The sequence below is a fragment of the Dama dama genome, chromosome 4, assembly GCF_033118175.1.
Source record: "Dama dama isolate Ldn47 chromosome 4, ASM3311817v1, whole genome shotgun sequence".
Lineage (NCBI taxonomy): Eukaryota > Metazoa > Chordata > Mammalia > Artiodactyla > Cervidae > Dama > Dama dama.
Window position 1 is genome coordinate 52,114,855 of NC_083684.1, and position 23,291 is coordinate 52,138,145.

At 40.4% G+C, this 23,291-nt stretch overlaps 1 protein-coding gene across 3 annotated transcripts; it reads left to right on the forward strand.

Moving 5' to 3' along the window:
* The first annotated feature begins 2,711 nt into the window (after nt 1–2,711).
* On the forward strand, nt 2,712–14,960 carry ZNF527 (zinc finger protein 527). 3 transcript variants are annotated; one of them, XM_061139136.1, is made up of 6 exons: nt 2,712–2,849; nt 4,506–4,626; nt 6,067–6,141; nt 7,980–8,106; nt 8,726–8,821; nt 12,763–14,960. In XM_061139136.1, the coding sequence occupies exons 3-6, from the start codon at nt 6,109–6,111 to the stop codon at nt 14,334–14,336; spliced, it is 1,830 nt and encodes a 609-aa protein (XP_060995119.1). In that variant the 5' UTR covers nt 2,712–2,849; nt 4,506–4,626; nt 6,067–6,108; the 3' UTR covers nt 14,337–14,960. The 3 variants fall into 3 exon arrangements, with proteins under 3 accessions (XP_060995119.1, XP_060995121.1, XP_060995120.1); XM_061139138.1 differs by having other exon boundaries at nt 7,980–8,096; XM_061139137.1 differs by lacking the exon at nt 2,712–2,849 and adding an exon at nt 2,924–3,763.
* The last annotated feature ends 8,331 nt before the right edge of the window (nt 14,961–23,291 follow it).

Sequence of the window (23,291 nt, forward strand, 5' to 3'; positions counted from 1 at the left end):
TTAGAAAGATGGTAATGATAACCCTATATGCAAAACTGAAAGTTCATTTCTAAGTGGCATATGGTTTTCACTTTTTATTTTCTTTTATATAAGAATTACTATTTCAGAGTGCTTACAAGTAGCTAGATGGACTATTCAGTTTTACAATATCCTAGTATTCAGCTTTTTATCTTACAGCATTGTAATCAATGTATTTTGTGATTTCTTCCATTTTAGTTCATAAGGTATAGTTTTGAATGTGATTAAGCTTGTATCTTAAAGTATTTAATGTGTGAGTGTGTATATATCTATTTTAATAATATGCCATGGTTAACACAAACTGTTGTAAAATTTTATATTTTCTATATATTTTATTCTCCTTTTGTATTAATGATCTGTCTTTATTTTTATTTATTAATTCATATTATGTTTGAGGGACTTCCCAGGTGGTGCTAGTGGTAAAGAACCTGCCTGCCAGTGTAGGAGATGTAAGAGACGCGGGTTTGATCCCTGGGTTAGGAAAATCCTCTGGAGAACGGCATGGCAACCCACTCCAGTACTCAACCAGTATTCTTGCCTGGAGAATCCCATGGACAGAGGAGCCTGATGGGCTACAGTCCATGGGATCACAAAGAGTTGAACACAACTGAGTGACTAACACTTTGAACTCTTTCACTGGGGCTTCAGCTATTAAAGGACTCTTTTCTGGGGAGGGGATTGGAGAGGATCTCCAGAGATGTGTTTTTATTTCAAGAACTTCTCTTTACTTCCACATACACCGAGATCTTGACTTGGGTGCACCCTCCAGATTTTTTTTTTTTTTTAAACTTTCACTGACAAAGACTCTCCTTGACCTAATTTTAGTCAGACTCCTCAGAACCCTCTTCTCAACTAGGCTTCAACCTTTGGGCTTCAGTGTTTGTCTTCGCATCACCCAGTTTTAGCAAGAATTCCGTCAAGTCAGTTTAGCTCACATTCTTGATATCTGATCACTCTCAGTATTTAATTAAATTCTTCATCCACCCCAATGGTATGTGATCACTCTGACCTTCCCTCAGCAAGAATTCTATTAGTCAGCCTCGCAAGAATTCCCCCACCCCTTTATGTCTCCTCTTTTTAATTTTCCATAAACTGACCACCCCGCAACCCTAACTTGCTCCTTGTCTATAAATCCTCTCTTGCTATATTTGGAATTGAGCCGGTTCTATACTGAAGTCTTTCTCCTATGGCAATAGTTCCTGAATTAAAAACAAAAAAACAAGGCCCTTCAACTAGCACTCAGTTCTTGTTTTCTTTAACATCACTCACAGGTTCACATTCTTGGCCTCTTGACTGGATAGTTTTCTTAAAGCTGGGGCCTAAATAAAGTTGTTGAGATTTGTCATAGCCTTCCTTCCAAAGAGCAAAAGTCTTTTAATTTCATGGCTTCAGTTACTGTCCGCGGTGATACTGGAGCTTTGACAAACCTAGAGAGCATATTAAAAAGCAGATACATCACTTTGCCAACAAAGGTCTGTATAATCAAAGCTGTGGTTTCTCCAGTAGTCATGTTTGGATGTGAGTTGGACCATAAAGAAGGCTGAGTGCCGAAGAATTGATGCTTTCAAATTGTTGTGCTGAGGAAGGCTCTTGAGAATCTCTTGGACTGCAAGGAGATCAAACCAGTCAGTCCTAAAGGAAATCAACCCTGAATATTCATGGGACGGACTGATGCTGAAGCTGAAGCTCCAATACTTTAGCCATGTCATGCGAAGAGACAACTCATTAGAAAAGACCCTGATGCTGGGAAAGACTGAAGGCAAAAGGAGAAAAGGGCAGCAGAGGATGAGATGGTTAGATAGCGTCACCGACTTAATGTACATGAATTTGAACAAATTCTGGGAGATAGTGAAGGACAGGGAAGGCCGGCATGCTGCAGTCCATGGGGTCACAGAGAGTCGGACACGACTGAGTGACTGAACGGGTGCAGACACACAGACACACACACACAAACACACGATATAGAAATAAGGATAACACCAACCATGCCCTGGCCGGGGTGAGAGGTTGGGCAGGCATGAGAGAACAATTGGACCTGGAGACAGACAGACAGACACACACAGGACACACAAAGACTCCTCTCCCACGGACTCAACTCTAAAGACAAGCCCAGAAACAAAGTTCCACCGCCAATTATGGGAAAACCTCTGCGGATCTCTGGACTAAGAACACAGTTACAGAAACGTCATGCCCAAAGTCAGCCACAGTCACATCCACATCCCATTCCCACATCCACAATCACTCTCCCATTCTTGGCGTGACAGATCCACAATCTGTCACACAATGACCCACAATCACGGGGCATGATTTAGAATACACAGGCTCACTACACTGACAGAACACGTCCCCCCGTGGTGCGCAAGCACCAAAGTGTGCAGCGACAGCCACACACAAATCGCCACACCTGAGCACTCAGTAAGTCACGGACGCGCGCAGCTTCAGCATTCCCTCACACACAGTCGCCCAGGGTCACTTAAATGCCCATTCACGGTATCCCAGGTTATTACACAGTTCTGTGGGTACTCGGTCCTGTGGCCGTGGCCTCTTGTAGTGCAGCCATGATGTCGGGGCGTGCCTCGGGGCCCTCTGGGAAATGTAGTTCATTCAGCAAAGAGGCCAAGGCGCAAAGCGTCTGGGACTTGTGGTCCTCAGGGTCGAAATGACAAGCTGAGTCGCTAGTCTAGTTCCTTGCAGCTAGATGTTTCCCCAGCCGATCCCGGGGTCCCGTGAGCGTCAGTCCGCGTCCCGCTCCGCCCCGCGGGGGATTCTGGGAGGCGACGTCGCGGGTCTCGGGTCTCTGGGCGGGTTTCCAGAGCCAGGGACGCCGGGAGGTGAGTTGGGCCTGCCTGGCGCGAGAGCCAGAGATCAGGGCCGGGCTTGGGGTGGACCGGCAGGGATCGGGATGGGGACCAGGCAGGCGCCTCTGGGGAGACTGTGTGTCACCGTGTATGGCTGTGTGACAGTGTGTGTGTGTGTGTGTGTGTGTGTGACAGTGTGAACTTCTGTGTCACACTGTATGGTTGAACGCGGCTGTGACCATCTGTCTCTGGCATAAAACTGAGTCTGTGTTTCTGTGTGACTGTCTCTGCAGGTGTAACTGTGTTATTTGTGTATGGGTTTGTGAGAGACTGAAGGTGTGACATTGTGTGTGTGTGTGTGTCGCTGTGTGGATGTGTGTGTGACTGTTTGACCACTTGTCCCTGTGGATGTAACTGCGTTTGAAGGTGTGGTTATGTACCCATGATCCTCAGTCTGTGCAGGCATAATTTTGTATGAGTAATTGTGGTAGGATGTGTGACCTTGTGTGGTATGTCACTGTGTATGAGATTGTGTGTGACTGTCTCGCTGTTGGAGTAATTGTGTATCGTCTCTCTTTGTGTTAATGCCACTGTGTGTGTATGTGACATTATGTTTGCGATTGTGTGGCCATGTTTGTATGAGTATGATTGGGAGAGAATTTGTATGTGTAGGTCAGACCTAGTATGTGATTGTGAGACACAGAAAGATTAAAATTGCTCACCCACCTTCACACAGTTACTAAGTGACAGAACTGGGACTTTAGCCCAAGCTATTTAGCTCCAGAGTCTTTGCTTTTAATTTTTCAACTCTGTTGATCTTTTCCACATTGTGAGAGTGAAAAATGGGGGCCCTGGGTTCTGAGGGTGTTGGAAAGGATTGTCTGTGGTCTTGGCCCAGGACCTTCTGGACATGGAACTTAATTTGGATCTCTTCCTTCTGTATCCTTGTGAGTCACAGAACCTGGTCTAAAGACATTGTAGTGAGACCATCCTCACATTGGCTGCCTTTGGGGGAGGAAAGCCCAACCTTCCTGTCCTTAGGCCATCAATTTTGAGATTTTAGGTTTGTCTATGTCAAAACTCTTCCATGTTTAGTGCTGAGAGAGGCTAATCCATGGCTTTTTTTCTCACATACTAAGTGAACTCTAAGTTTGGTTCTGACTTTTTAATAAAGATGTTCTCATTTCCTTTTCAAATGTGTGTGTAAAATCTAAATGGCAACAAGGGTGGCACTTCTCTGTGCCAGGAGTTGGCTCAGGCATTTTAACAATGAGGAAAGGTTCTGGCAGTTGGATTGATTTGCCCAAGGTCACCTAGCCAGGGAGGAAAGGACCAGAGAGTCATTGTGTGCCTGGGGACTATATAAAGCCCAAATCTTTTCCATCACCTTCTTTCAGAGACTGATGGTTCTTTCAAACCTGAAAAATATTCGTGATGCACAGCTATTTGAAACAGAAATTTAAAAGATGTTTCTTTTATGCAGATGCTACTTGGAGCTCCCCGATTCTGAAAAGACTTTGTTGATTTTCTTCTCAGGTTGCAAAGGCTTTTGTGGACAATTTCAGGCTGCATTGCACTAAGGAAATAAATAATTTTCTTGGAGATTGAGTTGACTAGTGCAGAGTAGCCCAGAATTAGGGGGTTGTATATCTTAAATTCTAAGCCAAACACAACTGTCTTTGTTTTCAGAGTGAAGAAATGTTGGCTCTGAGAAGACAAGGAACTTGTTTCAGGGTGTGCAGTTTCTTATTGGTTTGGTGTTGAAATTTGGCATGTTTACCTCAGGCTGAATTTCTGTGGAGAAATTAAGGTAACATCTTCCACCTCCAAATATGCTTCTCTAAAAAACACATAGCACTGATTTCTCAGGTTATGTTGATTATTTCCCATGCAAACACTCTGGTCTCTTGAAAGAGAATCAGTTTTTTTTGTTTGTTTGTTTTTGTTTTAAATATTTATTGTTGCTGTTGTACAGTCACTAAGTAGTGTCTGATTACTTGCGACCCCATGAGCTGCAGCACACCAGGCTTCCCTGTGTCCTTGACTAACTCCTGAAGTTTGCTCAAACTCATGTCTATTGATTCAGTGATGCCATCCCACCACCTCATCCTCTGTCGCCTGTTTCTCCTGCTGCTCTCAATCTTTCCTAGCATCAGTGTCTTTTCCAGTGAGTCGGCTGTTCACATCAGGTGGCCAAAGTCTTGGAGCGTCAGCTTCGGCATCAGTCCTTTCAATGAGTATTCAGGGTTGATTTTCTTGCAATCCATTGGACTCTCAGAGTCTTAATATTTATTTTGTTTATTTATTTGGCTGGGCCAAGTTGTAGTTGTGGCATGTGGGATCTAGTTCCCTGACAGAGATCGAACCCAGGCCCCCTACATTGGAAGTCAGAGTCTTAGCCACTTGACCATCAGGGAAGTCTGGAGGACAAGTTTTTGAGTCACACTGCAGTTTGACTCTTATGAATTTGAGTAAGCTGTCTAAGTTTTTTGAACCTCAGATTCACTTGATGGTAAAATGGGGATAATAATACCTACCTTTGCAGTTTTGTGAAGATTAAATAAGATAATGACATATACAATATGTGTAACATTGCTATTTATATTACGGGAGCCACACTGAGGTTTATTTATTTGTTTATCAAATCTGTTTTGAGCACTTGCAGTGGTTCTGGCATTATTCTAGCCCTGGAGATACACAGGGACTTCCCTGGTGGCTCAGACAGTAAAGAATCTGCCTGCAATGTGGGAGACCTGGGTTCGATCTCTGGGTTGGGAAGATCTCCTGGAGGAGGGCATGGCAACCCACTCCAGCATTCTTGCCTGGAGAATCCCCATGGACAGAGGTGCCTGGCAGGCTACAGTCCATGGGGTCACAAAGAACTGAGCAACTAAGCAACTGAGCAATTAAGCACAGCACAGATATACACAGTGAACCCAATAAATCCTGGCTGTCTTAAATCTTGTACTATTATTTGGGAAGACAACAGAAGAAAAAGAAAGAAACGTGTCCAGTAATGTTAAATGCTAAGAAGAAAAAGAAATCAAGATAAGGAAAAATAGTAACTGGGAAGGAGATTCTTTTTAGTTAAAATAGGGAGTTCCCTCCAATGTGATGCACGGACTGGTTCATATAAGGAAACTAGGGACCATAAAGGGCAGAAAACCTCTCTGTGAGTCTCAGATCAGCAGCATAGGGCTGCTGTTCCATTTTTGTTGTTGTTGTTGTTCTTATAACTCCCCCTTTTCAGGACTTTTTTCTCCAGAAGAGAAAATTGAAGAAGGAAGGAAGAATGGCTGTTGGACTGTGTAAAGCCATGTCCCAGGCAAGTTGATGTTTTCACTTTGTTTTCAGAAATTCCATGTCATTTTTTAGGACTTTGGAGAGTCCCAGGTGGTCCGGTGAGCACTCTCTTCACTTCTCCCTGTCCACTGTTTGTTCAGATAATCCTTCTACAAAACATTTAGTATCTTTTTTTTTAAACTCAATGTTGTGCTGAAATGTATAGTGGAACAGAACGTTTCATCTTTAGATGGATTGTGATTTGTTGTGTTGGAATGAAAGGATGGAGTGTGATTATCAAGTGCCCTTTTAACTAGGGAGGTCAAGGATTTTTTTGTTGTGTTTTTGTTTTTGTTTTTGGAAGTGACATTTAAGCAAAGAGAAACCTCAGTGAACATAGGGAGGAAGTTTTGTTGAGATCTGGGAAAGAGCTTTAAAAGTAGAAGGTGTGATGGGGTAGGGCAGGAGGGAAGTCCCAAGAGGGAGGAGATATATGTATACAAATAGCTGATTCACTTCATTGTACAGCAGAAACTAAAAAAGTATTGTAAAGCAGTTAAATTCCAATTAAAAAAAGACAAAAAATGGTAGAAGAATTAGCAAGTACAAAGTTACTGTGGTGGGAGCATGTTTGATGTATTTCAGGGATAGCAACAAGCCAGTATCATCAGAGGAGAATATGCACTGTGAGATTAGGGAAATAGCTGGGGACCAAATTAAGCAGGCTCCTGAAAGTCATGACCAGAGCTTTGATTTTTGTTCTAAGGGTGAAGGACAACCACTAGAGTGTTGGTGATATGATCTGATTTATATTTTAAAAGGAAGGAAAATCAAAAGCAAGGAAGTAAGAGTGGAAGCCTGGATCACGGTGGTGGCATTGGAGCTTGTGAGATTCTGGGTATCTATTGGAGATAGGAAATATGGCATTTGATCAGGGTTTGGTTGTGGAGTGTGAGAGAAATAAAGAAATCATGAATGACTACAAAGATTCTTGACCTGGGCAATTGTGTATATGGTCATGCTATTTACTGAGATGTTGTACAGTCACTAAGTTGTACAGTCACTAAGATCATGGGCTGGGATGAGATAAGAATCAAGATTTGAGTTCCAGATAAATTAGAGAGACTTGTTGGATATCCAAGTGGAGTATTGGTTATATATCTAGAGTTTAGGACTGGAGATGTGAATTTGAGAGTCATTAATGTATTTAATGTATTTAAGGGCTTTCCCAGTGGCTCAGTGGTATAAAAATCCACCTGCAATGCAGAGAGACACAGGAGAAGATCCCTTGGAGGAGGGCGTGGCAACCGATTCCAGTATTCTTGCTGGGAAAATCCCATGGACAGAGGAGCCTAGCAGGCTACAGTCCATGAGGTCACGGAGTTGGACATGACTGAACTGACTGAACACAGTGTAGTTAAAGCTATGGGACAGGTTGAGATTATCTTGAGGGTAGGTTGTCGTGAATATAGGTAGGAAAGAGGTCTAGGGAGTGAGCTTAGGGCATTCAAAGACTGACAAAAGGCTGAGAAGAAGAGGAGGAACCAGCAAAAGAGACTGAGAAGGACTCATGTAGAAGGAAACCCAAAAGAGTATGTGGGTCCTGGGAGTCAAGAGGAGAAAGCATTTCAAAGAGGAGATGATCAACTGAGTTAAATTCTTCCGATAGAGATGGAGGAAGATGCTTGGACCGTTTGGAAGTACTTGGTAAACAAAAAATTTTTCCTTTTCTCTTTTTTTGTCCATAACATATAGTATGTGGGATCTTAGTTCTTTGACTAGGGATTAAGCTCACACCCCCTGCACTGGAAACATGGAGTCTTAACCACTGCACTGTTCGGAAAGTTTAAAGAATTCTTTTTTTTTTTATTTTAATTTCAGGGTTTGGTGACCTTCAGGGATGTAGCTCTGAATTTTTCCCAAGAGGAATGGGAATGGTTGGACTCATCTCAGAAGGATTTGTACAGAGATGTCATGTTGGAGAACTACAGGAACTTGGTATGGCTTGGTAAGGATGTATACCCCCATAATTCAAATCTTTCCTATGAGGTGTATTAGTTTCCTCCATTGGGAATATCTAGGGCATCTGAAATGCTTAGCTGGATTTCTACTTCTTGTTCCCAGGAAATTATTCGAAGTATTTTCAGAGTTATAAATGTAGTTCCTTTTGCTACTGAATGATGGTTTAGGATAGCAACATGAGTATGTCATGGGAATTTTTAAAATTGCAAATCATGGTGTCCTATTATAGACCTACAGTATCTGGGAATAGCCCCAATAGTCTGGTTTTAATGAGCCCTCCAAATGGTTCTGATGCTCATTAATATTTGAGAACCATTGTGATTTCTGATTCGGTAGGGTCTGGGTTGGGGCAGCCTAAGAATTTGCATTTGTTTGGTTTCAAGACAATGGTTCTTTTCTGCTCTAATACTTTGAGAATTGCTGCTATGACAGAAGCTTTGTCTTTCTCATCCTCCTTACAAGCTTCTTTTTATTCTCTGGCCCTTTCTCTAATATCCTTTCTTGCCTAGTGACCAAGGGATTGAGTCACTGGAACAGCAATAGCAAATGGATTTGTTTATCTGTCATTCTCTTGCTTGTTCTCATTTTTCTTCCCCTGTAAATAGGACTCTCCATTTCTAAGCCCAACATGATCTCCTTATTGGAACAAGGGAAGGAACCTTGGATGGTGGAGAGAGAGATGTCGGATGGTCAACATGCAGGTGAGTGACAGGGGACTGGGCAGGGAGGGCTGTTGTAAGGTGGCAGCCAGTGTGGTCATGAAAAGACTGCCCTGCTCTTGAGGAGGCTGCCCTGGGCATCAGCGGGTTGTTCCTGCTCTGTTTCTGTCAAGTTATACTCTCAAGGATGTGTGCATGTGTGGTAAGTCACTTCAGTCATGTATGATTCTTTGTGATCCTGTGGACTGTAGCCTGCCAGGCTCCTCTGTCCATGGGATTCTCCAAGCAAGAATTCTGGAGTGGGTTGACATGCTCTCCTCCAGGGGATCTTCCCCACCCAGGAATCAAACCCAGGTCTCTTGCATTTCAGGTGGATTCTTTACCACTGAGCCACTGGCAACCCCCTACCTCTACCTAAACCCTGAATCTTCTTCCTTTACACTTCTTTCCCCTTTATGGACAGAATTATATTCATTTTTAGATTTCTTTTTTTTTTCACTTCTAGATTTCTTTATAGAGTTTTTATCAAAGTTACACATGCACATTAGTTGAAGAGACAAGGATTCGCATCTAAGTATCCACTTACATGCAGATTTTTTTCAATAAATACTACACAATTTGAGATTGGTTGAATCCATGGATGCTGAACTGAAGATTTGGAGGGCTGACTGTAAAGTTATGCCCCAGCCCCTGCATTGTTCATGGGTCGGCTGTATAGGAAATCACTCCATATTAGCTCTTGGAGAGCTTCTTCATTTTTCTAATGGCTGCAGAATACCCCATTATGTGGATATTATGGTAATTTATTCAATACTATCTAGTATGTGGACATTTAGGATGTTTGCAGTAGTTTACAATTACAAACAATGCTGCAATAACTAACCTTGTACATATGTATTTTCCTGTTGTTGAAGTGTTATTTTCAGTGTTGTTTCTTAGATGTAAGATTGCTAAGTAAGTGGATATGTAGTATTAGGAATTGCCAAATTCCTCCCCAAAAAAGTTGTACCAGCTTGCTTTCTGTATTAGTTTCTTATGGCTTCTGTAACAAATTACCATAAATTTGGTGGCTGAATACAACACAGATTTATTATCTTTTAGCTCTGGAGGTCAGAAGTTGAAAATGGATCTTGCAGGGCTAAAATCAAAACATTAGCAGCCTGCTTTCCTTCTGAAGGCCCTTGGGCAGAATCTATTTCTTGCCTTTTTTATGCTTTCTTTAGGGCCTTTACCCATCTTTTTATTTTCAACTGTGTAAAATCACTTTGATTTAAACGTGGGGTTTACAGGCAGTATAGAATTGAGTTTTACTTTGGGAACCAGTCTGGATATCATTTCAATTTAATAAGTGAAAGTCCAGCTACATTTTTGATATGTTTAGGCTTAATTCTGTGTATTATTTTATATTTTCTGATTTTTACAGTTTTTAAAGTCTTTTAAAACAGTCTTTTAAAAAAGACTTTCACTTGTCTGTTTTCCTAGCCTTTTTTTGGTCATGTAATACTGTAGTTTTTATAATAATTAGATTTTTCTTTTGATCTGGTGTTTACCTTCATGTTTCTTTAAACAGTGTTTAAAGAAAAACATAAAGAGACCTTCATGTTTCTTTAAACAGTGTTTATTCCTTCTATTACTTGATTGGTCAGCTTTAAAAATTAGCCTTTGATTTTTTTTTACATTTTACAGATGAAAAAGGTAAGCTATCCTTCCTTCCTAAAAGGCTTCTTTGATAGCTCAATTGGTAAAGAAGCTGCCTGCAATGCAGGAGACCCTGGTTTGATTCCTAGGTCGGGAAGATCCACTGGAGAAGGGATGGGCTACCCGTTCTAGTATTCTTGGGCTTCCATTGTGGCTCAGCTGGTAAAGAATCTGCCTGCAATGCGGGAGACCCTGGCTTGATCCCTGGGTTGGGAAGATACCCTGGAGAAGGGAAAGGGTACTCACTCCAGTATTCTGGCCTGGAGAATTCCATGGACTATAGTCCATGGGGTCGCAAAGAGTTGGACATGACTGAGCAACTTTCACTTTACAGATGAGTCAAAAAGTAGCCTTATTATATTCCTCACCTTCTCTTCCCAAATTTTGTTAGTTGTATGCTTTTTACATTGTCCAGGCATATTATATTTACATGTTCTGGTGGCTCAGATGGTAAAGAATCTGCTGGCAGTGCAGAAGATCCAGGTTCAATCCCTGGGTCAGGAAGATTCCCCTGAAGAAGGAAATGGCAACCCACTCTAGGATTCTTGCCTGGAGAATTCCATGGGCAGAGGAGCCTGGCAATTTGCAGTCCATTGGGTCTCAAAGGGTCAAAGATGACTGAGCAACTAACACTTTCACTTTCTTTCACTTATTTTTCTGTCAGACTTATCCTAACTTTTCCTTTTGCTTTATTTCTGTAGCTGAATATATTTAGTGTTTTCCACTAGGTTCTTCTGTTGAAGTTTCTCTGGACATCTCTTGATTGACTGAAATCTGTTCTTTAGCAATTTCCTCAAAAAGAGTTCATGCAAATGATGTCCCCTGAGCTCTACCTTGTTCATAGTTGACCATTCTTTTCTTAAGTTTCTTTTAGTGTATTGGTATTGAATGTTGTTACAAAGAATCCTGATGTCAGCTTGATATTTCCCCTTTTGTATAAGTACCTTTATATTTTGTTCTGATCTATTAGAAGTTTCTTTCATTTTAAAGTCATTTTAGTGGGGCATGTTTCAGTCTTGACAATTTTGGGTCACTTTTTCCTAGTAGGATATTCTCTTTCAGGATGGAGATTTGAGTTTTTATTTCAGGAAATATTTTTTTATTTTTTATTGATGAATTAAAAAACATGAAAGTATAGAGAATAATATAATAATATAGTAAAGGGTTTCCTACTGATGAGCAATTTTTGTATTTCTCAATTGCTTACTTGGTTATGTGTATTATTCATTTAATATACTACCTGATTCAATTTTTGGTATTTAAGAATCTTGCCTTTTATCTATGAGACTGGTCTGATATAAGAACAGTGAAATAGGTCAGTGCAACAATAAAGAAATTTAAAAAATACACCCATGTATATATGAGAATTTGGTATTTGATAAAAATAGCTTTTCAAATTAGTGGTACAAGAAGATTTTTGTAAAAGTTATGGATAATATTTGCATAATATTGGATTTTGGAAAAATCTTTCTTAAAATGACTGCAAAGCCAGACTATAATGAAAAGACTGAGAGATTTGAGTTCAAACTTTATCAGAAGCATGACATGTGACATGTGACATGACATGTGACAATAAAAAGTGATGATTTGAGGGAGAAAAATACTTATAAAGCCTTACCACCTTATTTATAATGACTTATATAAACCACTTAAAAGAAGATGCCAGTATAATTATTTTTTTTATATTAAACTTTTTATTTTATTTTATTTTTCATTTATTTTTATTAGTTGGAGGCTAATTACTTTACAATATTGTAGTGGTTTTTGCCATGCATTGACATGAATCAGCCATGGATTTACATGTGTTCCCCATCCCGATCCCCCCTTCCCACCTCCCTCCCCATCCAATCCCTCTGGGTCTTCCCAGTGCACCAGCCCCGAGCACTTGTCTCATGCATCCAGTCTGGGCTGGTGATCTGTTTCACCCTTGATAGTATACTTGTTCCAATGCTATTCTCCAGTATAATTAAAATATATGCAAAAATATATAAAAGGTGCAAAAATGTATATGAAAACGCTCAATTTTCAGAGACTTGCAAATTAACACAATAATGAGGTACTCTTTACTTGTAGGGGCAAAGATTTTTAGAATGATGTTAACCAGTGTGAATCAGTTTGAAGACATGTATTTCATGTTGCTGACAGGAATGTAAATTGATTAAAAAAAAAGAACCACTACTTTCTCCCCTCTTTCCCTCAAGTAAATTCTTTAATTCCTTCTATAATGATTTTCTTTCTCCTTGCAAAGGTGAAAAGGAGACATTTGCTTTCTTGATATTTTTCAGACTGGGAGTCTTGGTATGAGATCAAGGCATTGTCTCCAAAGTGGTACACTGATGAAGAGGAAACATCACAGGGGGTGATAACAAAAAGACTTACAAGTTATAGCCTTGAATGCTCCGGTTTCAGAGAAGCCTGGAAATATGAGGCTGAATTGGAGCAGCATCAAGAAAGTCAGGAGAGGCATTTCAGGCAAGTGGCAACTCTTAAGGAAATCTCTGCTGTGAAAAGAGACAATGAATATAATCATTCTGAGAGAAACATTCTCTTGAAGTCAGTACTTTTAACACAACAGAGAGTTCCCCCAGTAGAGCAAGTACATAAATTTGGTATTTTTAACAAAATGTTTCCCCCAAATTCAGTTCTAATTGAACATAAAAGACTGCGTGCCGAGAAGGAATCTTTGATAGGCAATGAATGTGAAGAATTCAACCAGAGCACATACCTTAGTAAAGATGTAGAAATTTCTCCTGGGGAGAAATCTTATGAAAGTAATGATTTTTCAAACCTCTTAAGTTTCCACTCATTACTTAGTCAACATCAAGCAACTCATTTTGGAAAATCACCCCATGGATATGATGAGTATGGCGATGCCTTTAACTGTTACTCGTATTTTGCTCAACCTCAGAGAATTCACAGTAGAGAGAAACCATATGCATGCAATGACTATGGCAAGGGCTTCAGCCATGACTTTTTTCTCAGTGAGCATCAGAGAACTCATATTGGGGAGAAACCATATGAATGTAAGGAATGTAACAAAGCTTTCCGACAGAGTGCACACCTTGCTCAACATCAGAGAATCCACACTGGAGAGAAGCCCTTTGCGTGCAATGAATGTGGGAAGGCCTTTAGCCGTTATGCCTTCCTTGTTGAACATCAGAGAATTCACACAGGAGAGAAACCATATGAATGTAAGGAATGTAACAAAGCCTTCAGACAGAGCGCACACCTTAATCAACATCAGAGAATTCACACTGGAGAGAAACCCTATGAATGTAATCAATGTGGAAAAGCCTTCAGCAGACGCATAGCCCTTACTCTGCATCAGAGAATTCATACAGGAGAGAAACCCTTTAAATGTAACGAATGTGGGAAGACCTTTGGCTATCGCTCACACCTTAATCAACATCAGAGAATTCACACTGGTGAAAAGCCCTATGAGTGCATCAAATGTGGGAAGTTTTTTAGGACTGACTCACAGCTTAATCGACATCATAGAATTCATACTGGAGAGAGGCCTTTTGAATGCAGTAAATGTGGGAAAGCCTTCAGTGATGCTTTAGTTCTAATTCATCATAAAAGAAGTCATGCAGGAGAGAAACCCTATGAATGTAACAAATGTGGGAAGGCCTTCAGTTGTGGCTCATACCTTAATCAACATCAGAGGATTCATACTGGAGAGAAACCCTACGAATGCAATGAGTGTGGGAAGGCTTTCCATCAGGTCTTGTCCCTTAGGCTACACCAGAGAATTCATGCCGGAGAAAAACCCTATAACTGTAATGAATGTGGGAACAATTTTAGCCGTGCTTCAACCCTTAGACGACATCAGAAAATTCATAATAGAAAAACTCTCTGATTATGTGTAATAAGAAAACATGTGTCACCACTTGGTCCTTATTAAATAAATATCAATGAATTCTTCAGTTAGTAATTCTACTAATATGAATGTAGTAAATATGGAAAAGTCTCCAGTTCACAAGCATCCCTTATCTGAAATAACCTGAGTAGTAGCCATCGATTACTTTTGGATCTGTTGTATGCCGCATTTGAGACTTAACTCATCCTCAGTGCATATCATTCTGATGAAATTATTTAATCAGGGAGAGCAGTGATCTATTATTTTCCTCAACCTAACTAGAAATGAGGGGTTTTCAGATGCCCTATCTAGACCAGTAGAGCCCTAGGAAGATACTGTTATGGGTAATGAGAAAAGATCTTTTCTTTCCGTGCACCTCTCCCCCACTGGAATTGCAAATGTCAAGGATTTGATAAAAACTCACCAGTAGCCTTTCTGTTACCACAACAACATCCTCATATTTCTGTCTATTATCTTCAATCCCAAGATAAATCCAATTCAAAGGAATTGGAGATAATAGAAATATGAGGATGTTGTTTGATCTGGATCCAGTCATGTCTGAAACCTATACCATCTTTAACATTTTCATTTTTGTAATCCAATAAATTTTCTCTTTTTTTGCTTCAGTTAATTTGAGTTTTTGCCTCTTGGAATTAGAGTCCTAACGTGTATATCCCATGTTTGCTACACATGTGAAAAGGCCTTAAATCTTTTATATGGCATAATTATTTATCCTGAGGAGAAGCCTCATAACAAGTATATGAAAGTTAAATACACACCCTTTTTAAAGCTGAAAGAATTGTTATGTTTTATTTGTTGATAAAAAAACTAATCTAGTATTTGTTTGTTTCACACTAAGAATTTTTAAAAATTCACATAATAAAACTTATTACCAGGCTTTCTCCTAGGTAATTAAAATCATTTGTGGCAGGGACTTGCTATAGACCTTTAAAGGAGTATTGGGGGACTTCCCTGGTGGTCCAGTGGTTGAGAGTCCACTTTCTAATACAGAGAACGTGTGTTTGATCCCTAGTTGAGGAACTAAGATCCCACATGCCATGAGATAACTAAGTCAGCATACCTCAACTGGAGAGCCTGTATGCTGCAACTATGAAACCCATGCCTCTGGAGCCTGTGCACCACAACGAAAGATCCTGCATGTCACAATAAAAATTAAAAAAAATTTTTTTTATTTTTGGCTATATTGGGTCTTCATTGCTGTGTGAGGGCTTTCTCTAGTGAGTGGGGGCTACACTTTGTTGAGGTGCTCGGGCTTATTGTGATGGCCTCTCTTATTGCTGAGCACAGGCTCTAGTTGTGTGGGCTTCAGTAGTTGTGGCTCACAAGCTCAGTAGTTGTGGCACAGGGGCTTAGTCACTCTGAGGTGTGTAGAATCTTCTTGGAGCAGGGACGGAACTCATGTCCCCTGCGTTGGCAGGTGGATTCATTGTTGTTGTTGTTTTTGGGCAGGAGAATTTTTATCCATTGCACCAGCAAGGAACTCCAATGAAATATTTTTAAAAAATAAAGATTAGCCAGCTAAGAGAACAGTGGATCTTTCATTTTAATGAATGTCTCTTCCATCTTACAGGGATTATTTGATTTTCTACTTTCAGCCTGGATTTAAACATTATATGATAGAATATAATAAGATAGAATTGTAAATGAAGTCTTCTTTTGTAGGTGGGTTGTAAACTTGGTTTAAGAAGCTTATGGGTAACTTGTTTGAAACTGGAGATATTAGGTAAGACATTGCTGGCAGAAAGAATGAGGCATTTTCAACTAATGGTTAAAGTAAAGCAGTTGGAGCCTAAAATTTTTAGAGTGTGAATCATTTCTATTTAGAGTAACGAGGAACAGAAAGGTGTGGGGAATATATTCCTGTTTTATCTGAGTGGATATATGAAGGTAAACTTTGATATGGAGACCTTCCCACTTTGAACAGTTAGAACCAGGTAGATTCTTGGGCATTGTCTGGAGAGATCTATAAAAATAGATCAGGAAAATGAATTATGAAGAAGTGAGAGATTCACATGTGTATGTATATGCATGGAGTGAAACAACTATTAATGCAATAATTTAATAGTCAAATTATAATCAGTTCGGTTCAGTTTAGTCTCTCAGTCGTGTGAGACTCTTTGCAACCCCATGAACCACAGCACACCAGGCCTCCCTGCCATCACCAACTCCCGGAGTCCACCCAAACCCATGTCCATTGTGTCAATAATACCATCTAACCATCTCATCCTCTGTTGTCCCCTTCTCCTCCTGCCCTCAATCTTTCCCAGCATCAGGGTCTTTTCAAATGTCAACTCTCTGCATCAGGTGGCCAAAGTATTGGAGTTTCAGCTTCAACATCAGTCCCTTCAATGAACACCCAGGACTGATCTCCTTTAGGATGGACTGGTTGGATCTCCTTGCAGTCCAGGGGACTCTCAAGAGTCTTCTCCACCACCACAGTTGAAAAGCATCAATTCTTCAGCGCTCAGCTTTCTTTATGGCCCAACTCTCACATCCATACATGACTACTAGAAAAACCATAGCCTTAACTAGACAGACCTTTGCTGGCAAAGTAATGTCTCTTCTTTTTAATATGCTGTCTAGGTTGGTCATAACTTTCCTTCCAAGGAGCAAGCGTCTTTTAATTTCATGGCTGCAATCACCATCCACAGTGATTTTGGAGCCCAGAAAAATAGTCTGTCACTGTTTCCACTGTTTCCCCATCTAATTGCCATGAAGTGATGGGACTGGATGCCATGATCTTAGTTTTCTGAATGTTGAGCTTTAAGCCAACTTTTTCACTCTCCTCTTTCACTTTCATCAAGAGGCTCTTTAGTTCCTCTTCACTTTCTGCCATAGGGGTGGTGTCATCTGCATATCTGAGGTTATTGATATTTCTCCTGACAATCTTGATTCCAGCTTGTGCTTCCTCCAGCCCATCGTTTCTCATGATGTACTCTGCATGTAAGTTAAATAAGCAGGGTGACAATACACAGCCTTGACGTGTACTCCTTTTCCTATTTGGAACCAGTCTGTTGTTCCATGTCCAGTTCTAACTGTTGCTTCCTGACCTGCATACAGGTTTCTCAAGAGACAGGCGAGATGGTCTGGTATTCCCATCTCTTTCAGAATTTTCCACAGTTTATTGTGATCCACACAGTCAAAGGCTTTGGCATAGTCTATAAAGCAGAAATAGATTATAATTATATATATATTATAATCTATTTCTGCTTTATATTATATATTATAATATATATATAATTATATATGATAATACTTATATATAATAAAAATTTGAAAATTATTTTTCTTAAAGTGAAAGTGAAGTCGCTCAGTCATGTCCGACTCTTTGCGACCCTATGGACTGTAGCCCACCAGGCTCCTCCGTCCATAGGATTTTCCAGGCAAGGATACTGGAGTGGGTTGCCATTTTCTTTTCCAGGGGATCTTCCTGACCCAGGAATCGAACTCAGGTCTCCCACATTGCAGGCAGACTCTTTACCGTCTGAGCAAGACAAATTCCCTCTGAACAACTTAAGAGATTTAGTATAATTGAATACTTCAAACCTTGAACACAAACAAATGTAATGGTTTTAAAGCACTCAAACTTGCATTATATCTAATCTAAAATATAATATTGTAAGCCAAATTCACATCATCATTCCTTTATTCTCATTTTCTGGAGATATAGGAATACTTATTTTAATACTTTTTAAGGATTAAGTTATAACTTATTCCAGAAAAGCTCCCCAGGGTTACTCTACACTTACTTAGGCCTAAAGAAAAAAAAAATTACTCAGACCAGTGATGAATTCACTGATTTTTTATCTAAGTATGGTACCTGATTTCTTCCTCCAAGCTGATATCAATCCAAGCCAGTGATTCTGTTTTTACAGTTAATCTTCACTTATTGTTGTTTATAATATTTCTTTGGCTGAGCTGGGTCTTAGTTGCAGCATGCGGGATCTTCAGTCTTCATTGTGGCATAGAAATCCTTAGTTGCAGCTTGTGGGATCTAGTTCCCTGACCAGGGATTGAACCTGGTGCCCTGCATTGAGAGTGTGTCATCTTAGCCACTGGACCACCAGGGAAGTCCAGTTTAAACTTCACTTGCAATGTTGATAAAATCTTTTACACCCATGCCTGTAGCACAGGTGTTTTTACTTTACACTCTGATGTTGTTCCTCATAATGAGGTACTAAATTTTGTTTATCTGCAACTATACAACCCATTGTCTTATTGTGATATATTGGCTTGATCTTTATTAAAAACTCATGCCTTACTAGTAGTTTGTAGATGTTAGGACCATCTAGAGATTTCCTATCCTAAGAAGATGAGAGTTTGAGTCTGGCTGTTAATTCTCTTTAGGACATGAACTAATTCATTTATGGCACACTGATTAAACCTTTTCCACTTGGTTGAGTGTGATCAGTGGCAATGAACTTTTGGATTTCCTTTTTAATCTGGTTTTTGTGCTGGAAATCTCTTTGCTCTGTTATAGTTTATGCAAATTTTGTGTATCGTGTATAAGATTTTCTTTATTTGCTCTTGCAGAAGATTTGTATTTGTGTTTATGTGTGTGGGTGTGATTTAAAATTTTTGTATCAACTGCCTACTGTGTGCCAGACTTTGTTCTAATCCAGGCTTTAGAGATAACAGTTTTGTGTGTTTAACAGAATTAAACAGACAGAAATCCTTGCCTTCATAGAGCTAATTTCTAGTGAAGAAGATAGACATTTAAAAAAAAATAAGGAAGTCTTATACTATGTAAGAGAGTAAATTCTAAGGAGAAAAAGATGAAGAGCTGGGTGACCAGGTTGACATTTTATATTGTGCAACTGAAGAAGGCCTTTTTTAAAAAAAAAAAAATTGGTTGAGTTGAGTCTTAGCTGAGACATTCAGTATCGTCATTGTTTCATGCGGATCACCTGGGCTCTAGTTGAGGCATGCAGGCTTAATTGCCCCACATTATGTGGGATCTTAGTTCCCCCAGCAAGGATGGAACCCGCACCCCCAGCATTGGAAGATGTATTCTTAACCACTGGACCACCAGTGAAGCCCCTCACTTTCTTGATAATGGCTTTTGATACACAAAGTGTTTTTCAAAAGTTTTTATTTTTATGAAGTCCATTTTACCCAACCAGTGAGATGTGAGCAAAAGGGATGAGTAGTATTTCTGTGCCTGCTTTCTCTGCCCTTCCTCTACCCTATTACATGGGAGATACTGAGAATTTTAATGTTCACCTTTGCCCCAAAGACAGAAACTGCTTGTTCAGGAAGACAGAGCTATCCCACCAGTCCTGGACTGCTCACCCCTAGACTCTTATATGAGGGAGAAATAAATATATGATATTCAGATCATAGTATCTTGGGGTCTTTATCAGCTTAATCTACACCCTAACTTATACAAGTCCAGTGTACCATACATATGTTACCATTTTCTGTTCTTGCCCTGATAAAGGTTGGGAAGCACCATGATCTGCACCACTTCTTCTTTGTCCCTTTTGGTAGCCCCTTCTCCTCTGTGTTATCAAGGGGAAGAAAATCCTTTCCTTCCCATCCATCCAATTATTTAGCTTATTCTGGTCCCAAGATATACACTGAATACCCCTAATTCTAGAAAAGTTGAGCATATAATGGGTGTTGGCCAGAGGAAGCCATTGCCTTGCCTCGGGTGGCCTCTGGGGTAAAGACTGGTGAGACCTGGTGCTGAAAGTCCCCCTCCACCACCACCCCCAGGCGTCCAACACCCATGAACGACTGTAACTGTGTCATGGGTTGCCTTGGCATAGTGTTTCCTCAAGGGTTTCCTTCCTATTTGGGATGTAAACTCTGCCTCATCCAAGAAGACATTCTCATTGGTTCTGCAGCCCTGACAAGTTTTTTTCTCCTGCTCTGCTTGGCCTGAGACAAACAGTGATAACAGGGAATATGAGCCTGTCAAAGTTGATCATTCAACTCTGAGCCTCCTTATACTGCAATGCATTACCAAAATTAACATGAACCAATAGCTCCTCGGCTTGTTGGTTCCCCTTGGACGAGCATCACCTGAGCCCTCCTCTCGTAGGAAGATCCTCCCACCTCTGGAGCCTGACCCTTTTCTCCCCGTCTCACCCCCATCCTCCTCTCCCCCTCACCTTCCTCACTTCTCCAAACAGAGCTCATTCCTTTCCACTTTTTTTTCTAATTTTAATTTTTATGTATGTATTTGGCTGCACCTGGTCTTAGCTGCTGATGTGCAAACTCTTAGTTGTGGCACTCGGGATCTAGTTCCCTGACCAGGGACCGAAGGGATGTGGTGGGGGTGGGTGGGGGGGTGCTGTTCTGGAAGTGCAGAGTCTTAGGCAGTGGACCACCAGGGAAGTCCCCATATCTAATTTAGTAGTTAGCAAAGTATACATAAATCAAATATGGCACTCTGTAAACAATCATTAAACATAGGTGATGAGTATGTGCTTGTTTGTTGCTCTCCTTTGTATATTTGAAAATTTTCATAATAAAAACATTTTTTAAAGGCATAGGTAGATAATTTTCTTTTTAAAAGACTTTTAGAGAAGGTTTAGGTTTACAGGAAAATTAAGAGGAAGGTACAGAGGTTTGTCATATACCCCTTACCTCCGACACATGCATAGCCTTCCCCACTGCCAACATTACCCACCAGAGTGGTACATTTGTCACCATTGATAAACTTACATTGACACATTATAATCACCCAAAGTCAGTCGTTTACATTAGGGTTCACTCTTTGTATTGTATAATATATTTATCCATTGTTGTATAATCATACAGAATATTTTCACTACCCTAAAAATTCTCTGTGATCCATCTACTCATTCTGTCCCCATCCCTCATCCCTGGAAACCGCTGATCTTTTTAGTGTCTTCAGAGTTTTGCCTTTTCCAGAATGGCATATGATTGGAGTCATACAGATTATGGCTTTTCTTCTTTAGATTGGCTTCTTTCACTTCCCTTCATTTAAATTTTCCTCCTTGTCTTTTCATGGCACGATAGCACATTTGTTCTTAGCACTGAATAGTATTCCATTGTCTGAATATACCGCAGTTTTGTTTATCTATTCCCTTATGAAGGTCATCTTGGTTGCTTCCAAATTTTGGCAATTGTGAATAAAGCTGCTATTAACATCCATGTGTGGACATAAGTTTTCAGCTCATTTGGGTAAATACCAAGGAGTGATTGCTGAATCAATGATAAGAGCATATTTAGTTTTGTAAGAAACTGTTGAACTAGCTTCCGAAGAGGCTGTTTCATTTTGCATTTCCATCAGCAATGAATGGTGTTGCTTATCCTTGTCAGTGTTCTAGATTTTTAGCTATCCTAATAGGTGTGTAGCAGTATCTTGTTTTAATTTGCACTTCCCTGATGACATACGATATGGAGCAACTTTTCATGTGCTTATTTACCATCTGTTGTCTTTTTTGGTGAGGTGTCTATTCAGGTCTTTTTGTCTTTTTAAAAAGAGGTGGTTTTCTTATTTTGATTTTTAAGAGTTGTTTGTATATTTTGGATAACTCCCTTACCAGATATATTTTTTGCAAATATTTCTGATGTGCAGCTTGCCTTCTTATTCTCTTGATATAATTTTCCTGTTTTTGAAATAAATCACTTAAAATAAGTAGTATCACTAGGGAAATTATTAGATGATATACACAGCAATAAATCAGACTACCCCAGAAACTGTTTTTAAGTAGTATTTATGGAGAAATGTGTGTTGTTGTTGTTCAGTTGCTAAGTTGTGTCCAACTCTTTGCAACCCCATGGACTGCAGCACACCGAGCTTCCCTGTCCTTCACTCTGTCCCAGAGTTTGCTCAAACTCATGTCCATCGAGTTGGTGATGGCATCCAACCATCTTGTCCTCTGTTGCCCCCCTTCTCCTCCTGCTCTCAATCTTTCCCAGCATCAGGAGAAAAGTATAAACATTTTTAAGGATCTTATAAAGACATGTACTGTGAAACATTGTTGCCCACCTTCCGGTTCTACGAGGATTAAGTTACTGGCAATTGACTGGAAGAAATTCAGGACAAAAAACAGGGGATAAGATACACCAGCCCTGTAGTCTTTGTGGGGGGGTCTTCTCTAGTCCCCACACAGGCCACCAAAATGTTGACCTAAAACAGACTGCCAGATGTTTCCCCAGATGGCTGTATTCAGGATCATTTTCACTTCTTAGATTAAATTTATTCTTTGACTAAGCTTGTTCTACAGACAGAAGGAAGGCAGAGGACATAGGTGGAGGTCTATCCTGGGAAGGCTTTATAGGGTCTTGCTTGGTTACTTTTCTCTGTTTCTTATAGTCCAGTGGGATCAGCAAACATAAACCCTGCTGGCCACAAGAGCCAGGTGATCAGGGGGTGTACCCTGTAGCCATCAAGAATCAGGGCACCGAATGTGTGCACAAGTTCCATTCTGGGAGATTTGGGCTACCTGAAGGGAGACTAAGGGAGAGCATAAAGTTAGTGCCTGCCTCTCAGGTCTCTGGAGAGGATTACAGTCAGCCCTAAACATATATTATATGTGTTTAATTAGAAGCTGGGGTAATTCCCTGGGGGTCCAGTGGTTAGGACTTGGTGCTTTCATTGTGGTGGGACTGGGTTTGGATTTGATCCCTGGCCAGGGAGTTGGGGCTTCCCTGGTGGCTCAACGGTAAAGAATCTGCCTGTGATGCAGGAGCTACAGGAGACACAGGCTCAATCCCTGGGTCAGGAAGATCCCCTGGAGAAGGGCATGGCAACCCACTCTGGTATTCTTGCCTAGAGAATCTCATGGACAGAAGAGCCTTGTGGGCTATAGTCCATGGGTTTACAAAGAGTCAGACATGACTGAAGCGACTTAGCATGCACGCAAGGAGCTAAGATCCCACAGGGTGTGTGGTTCAGCAAAACAAAAAACAACTGGGCCCTCAGGCTGCAGCTGTGAAGATAAGCTAACAGGCCTC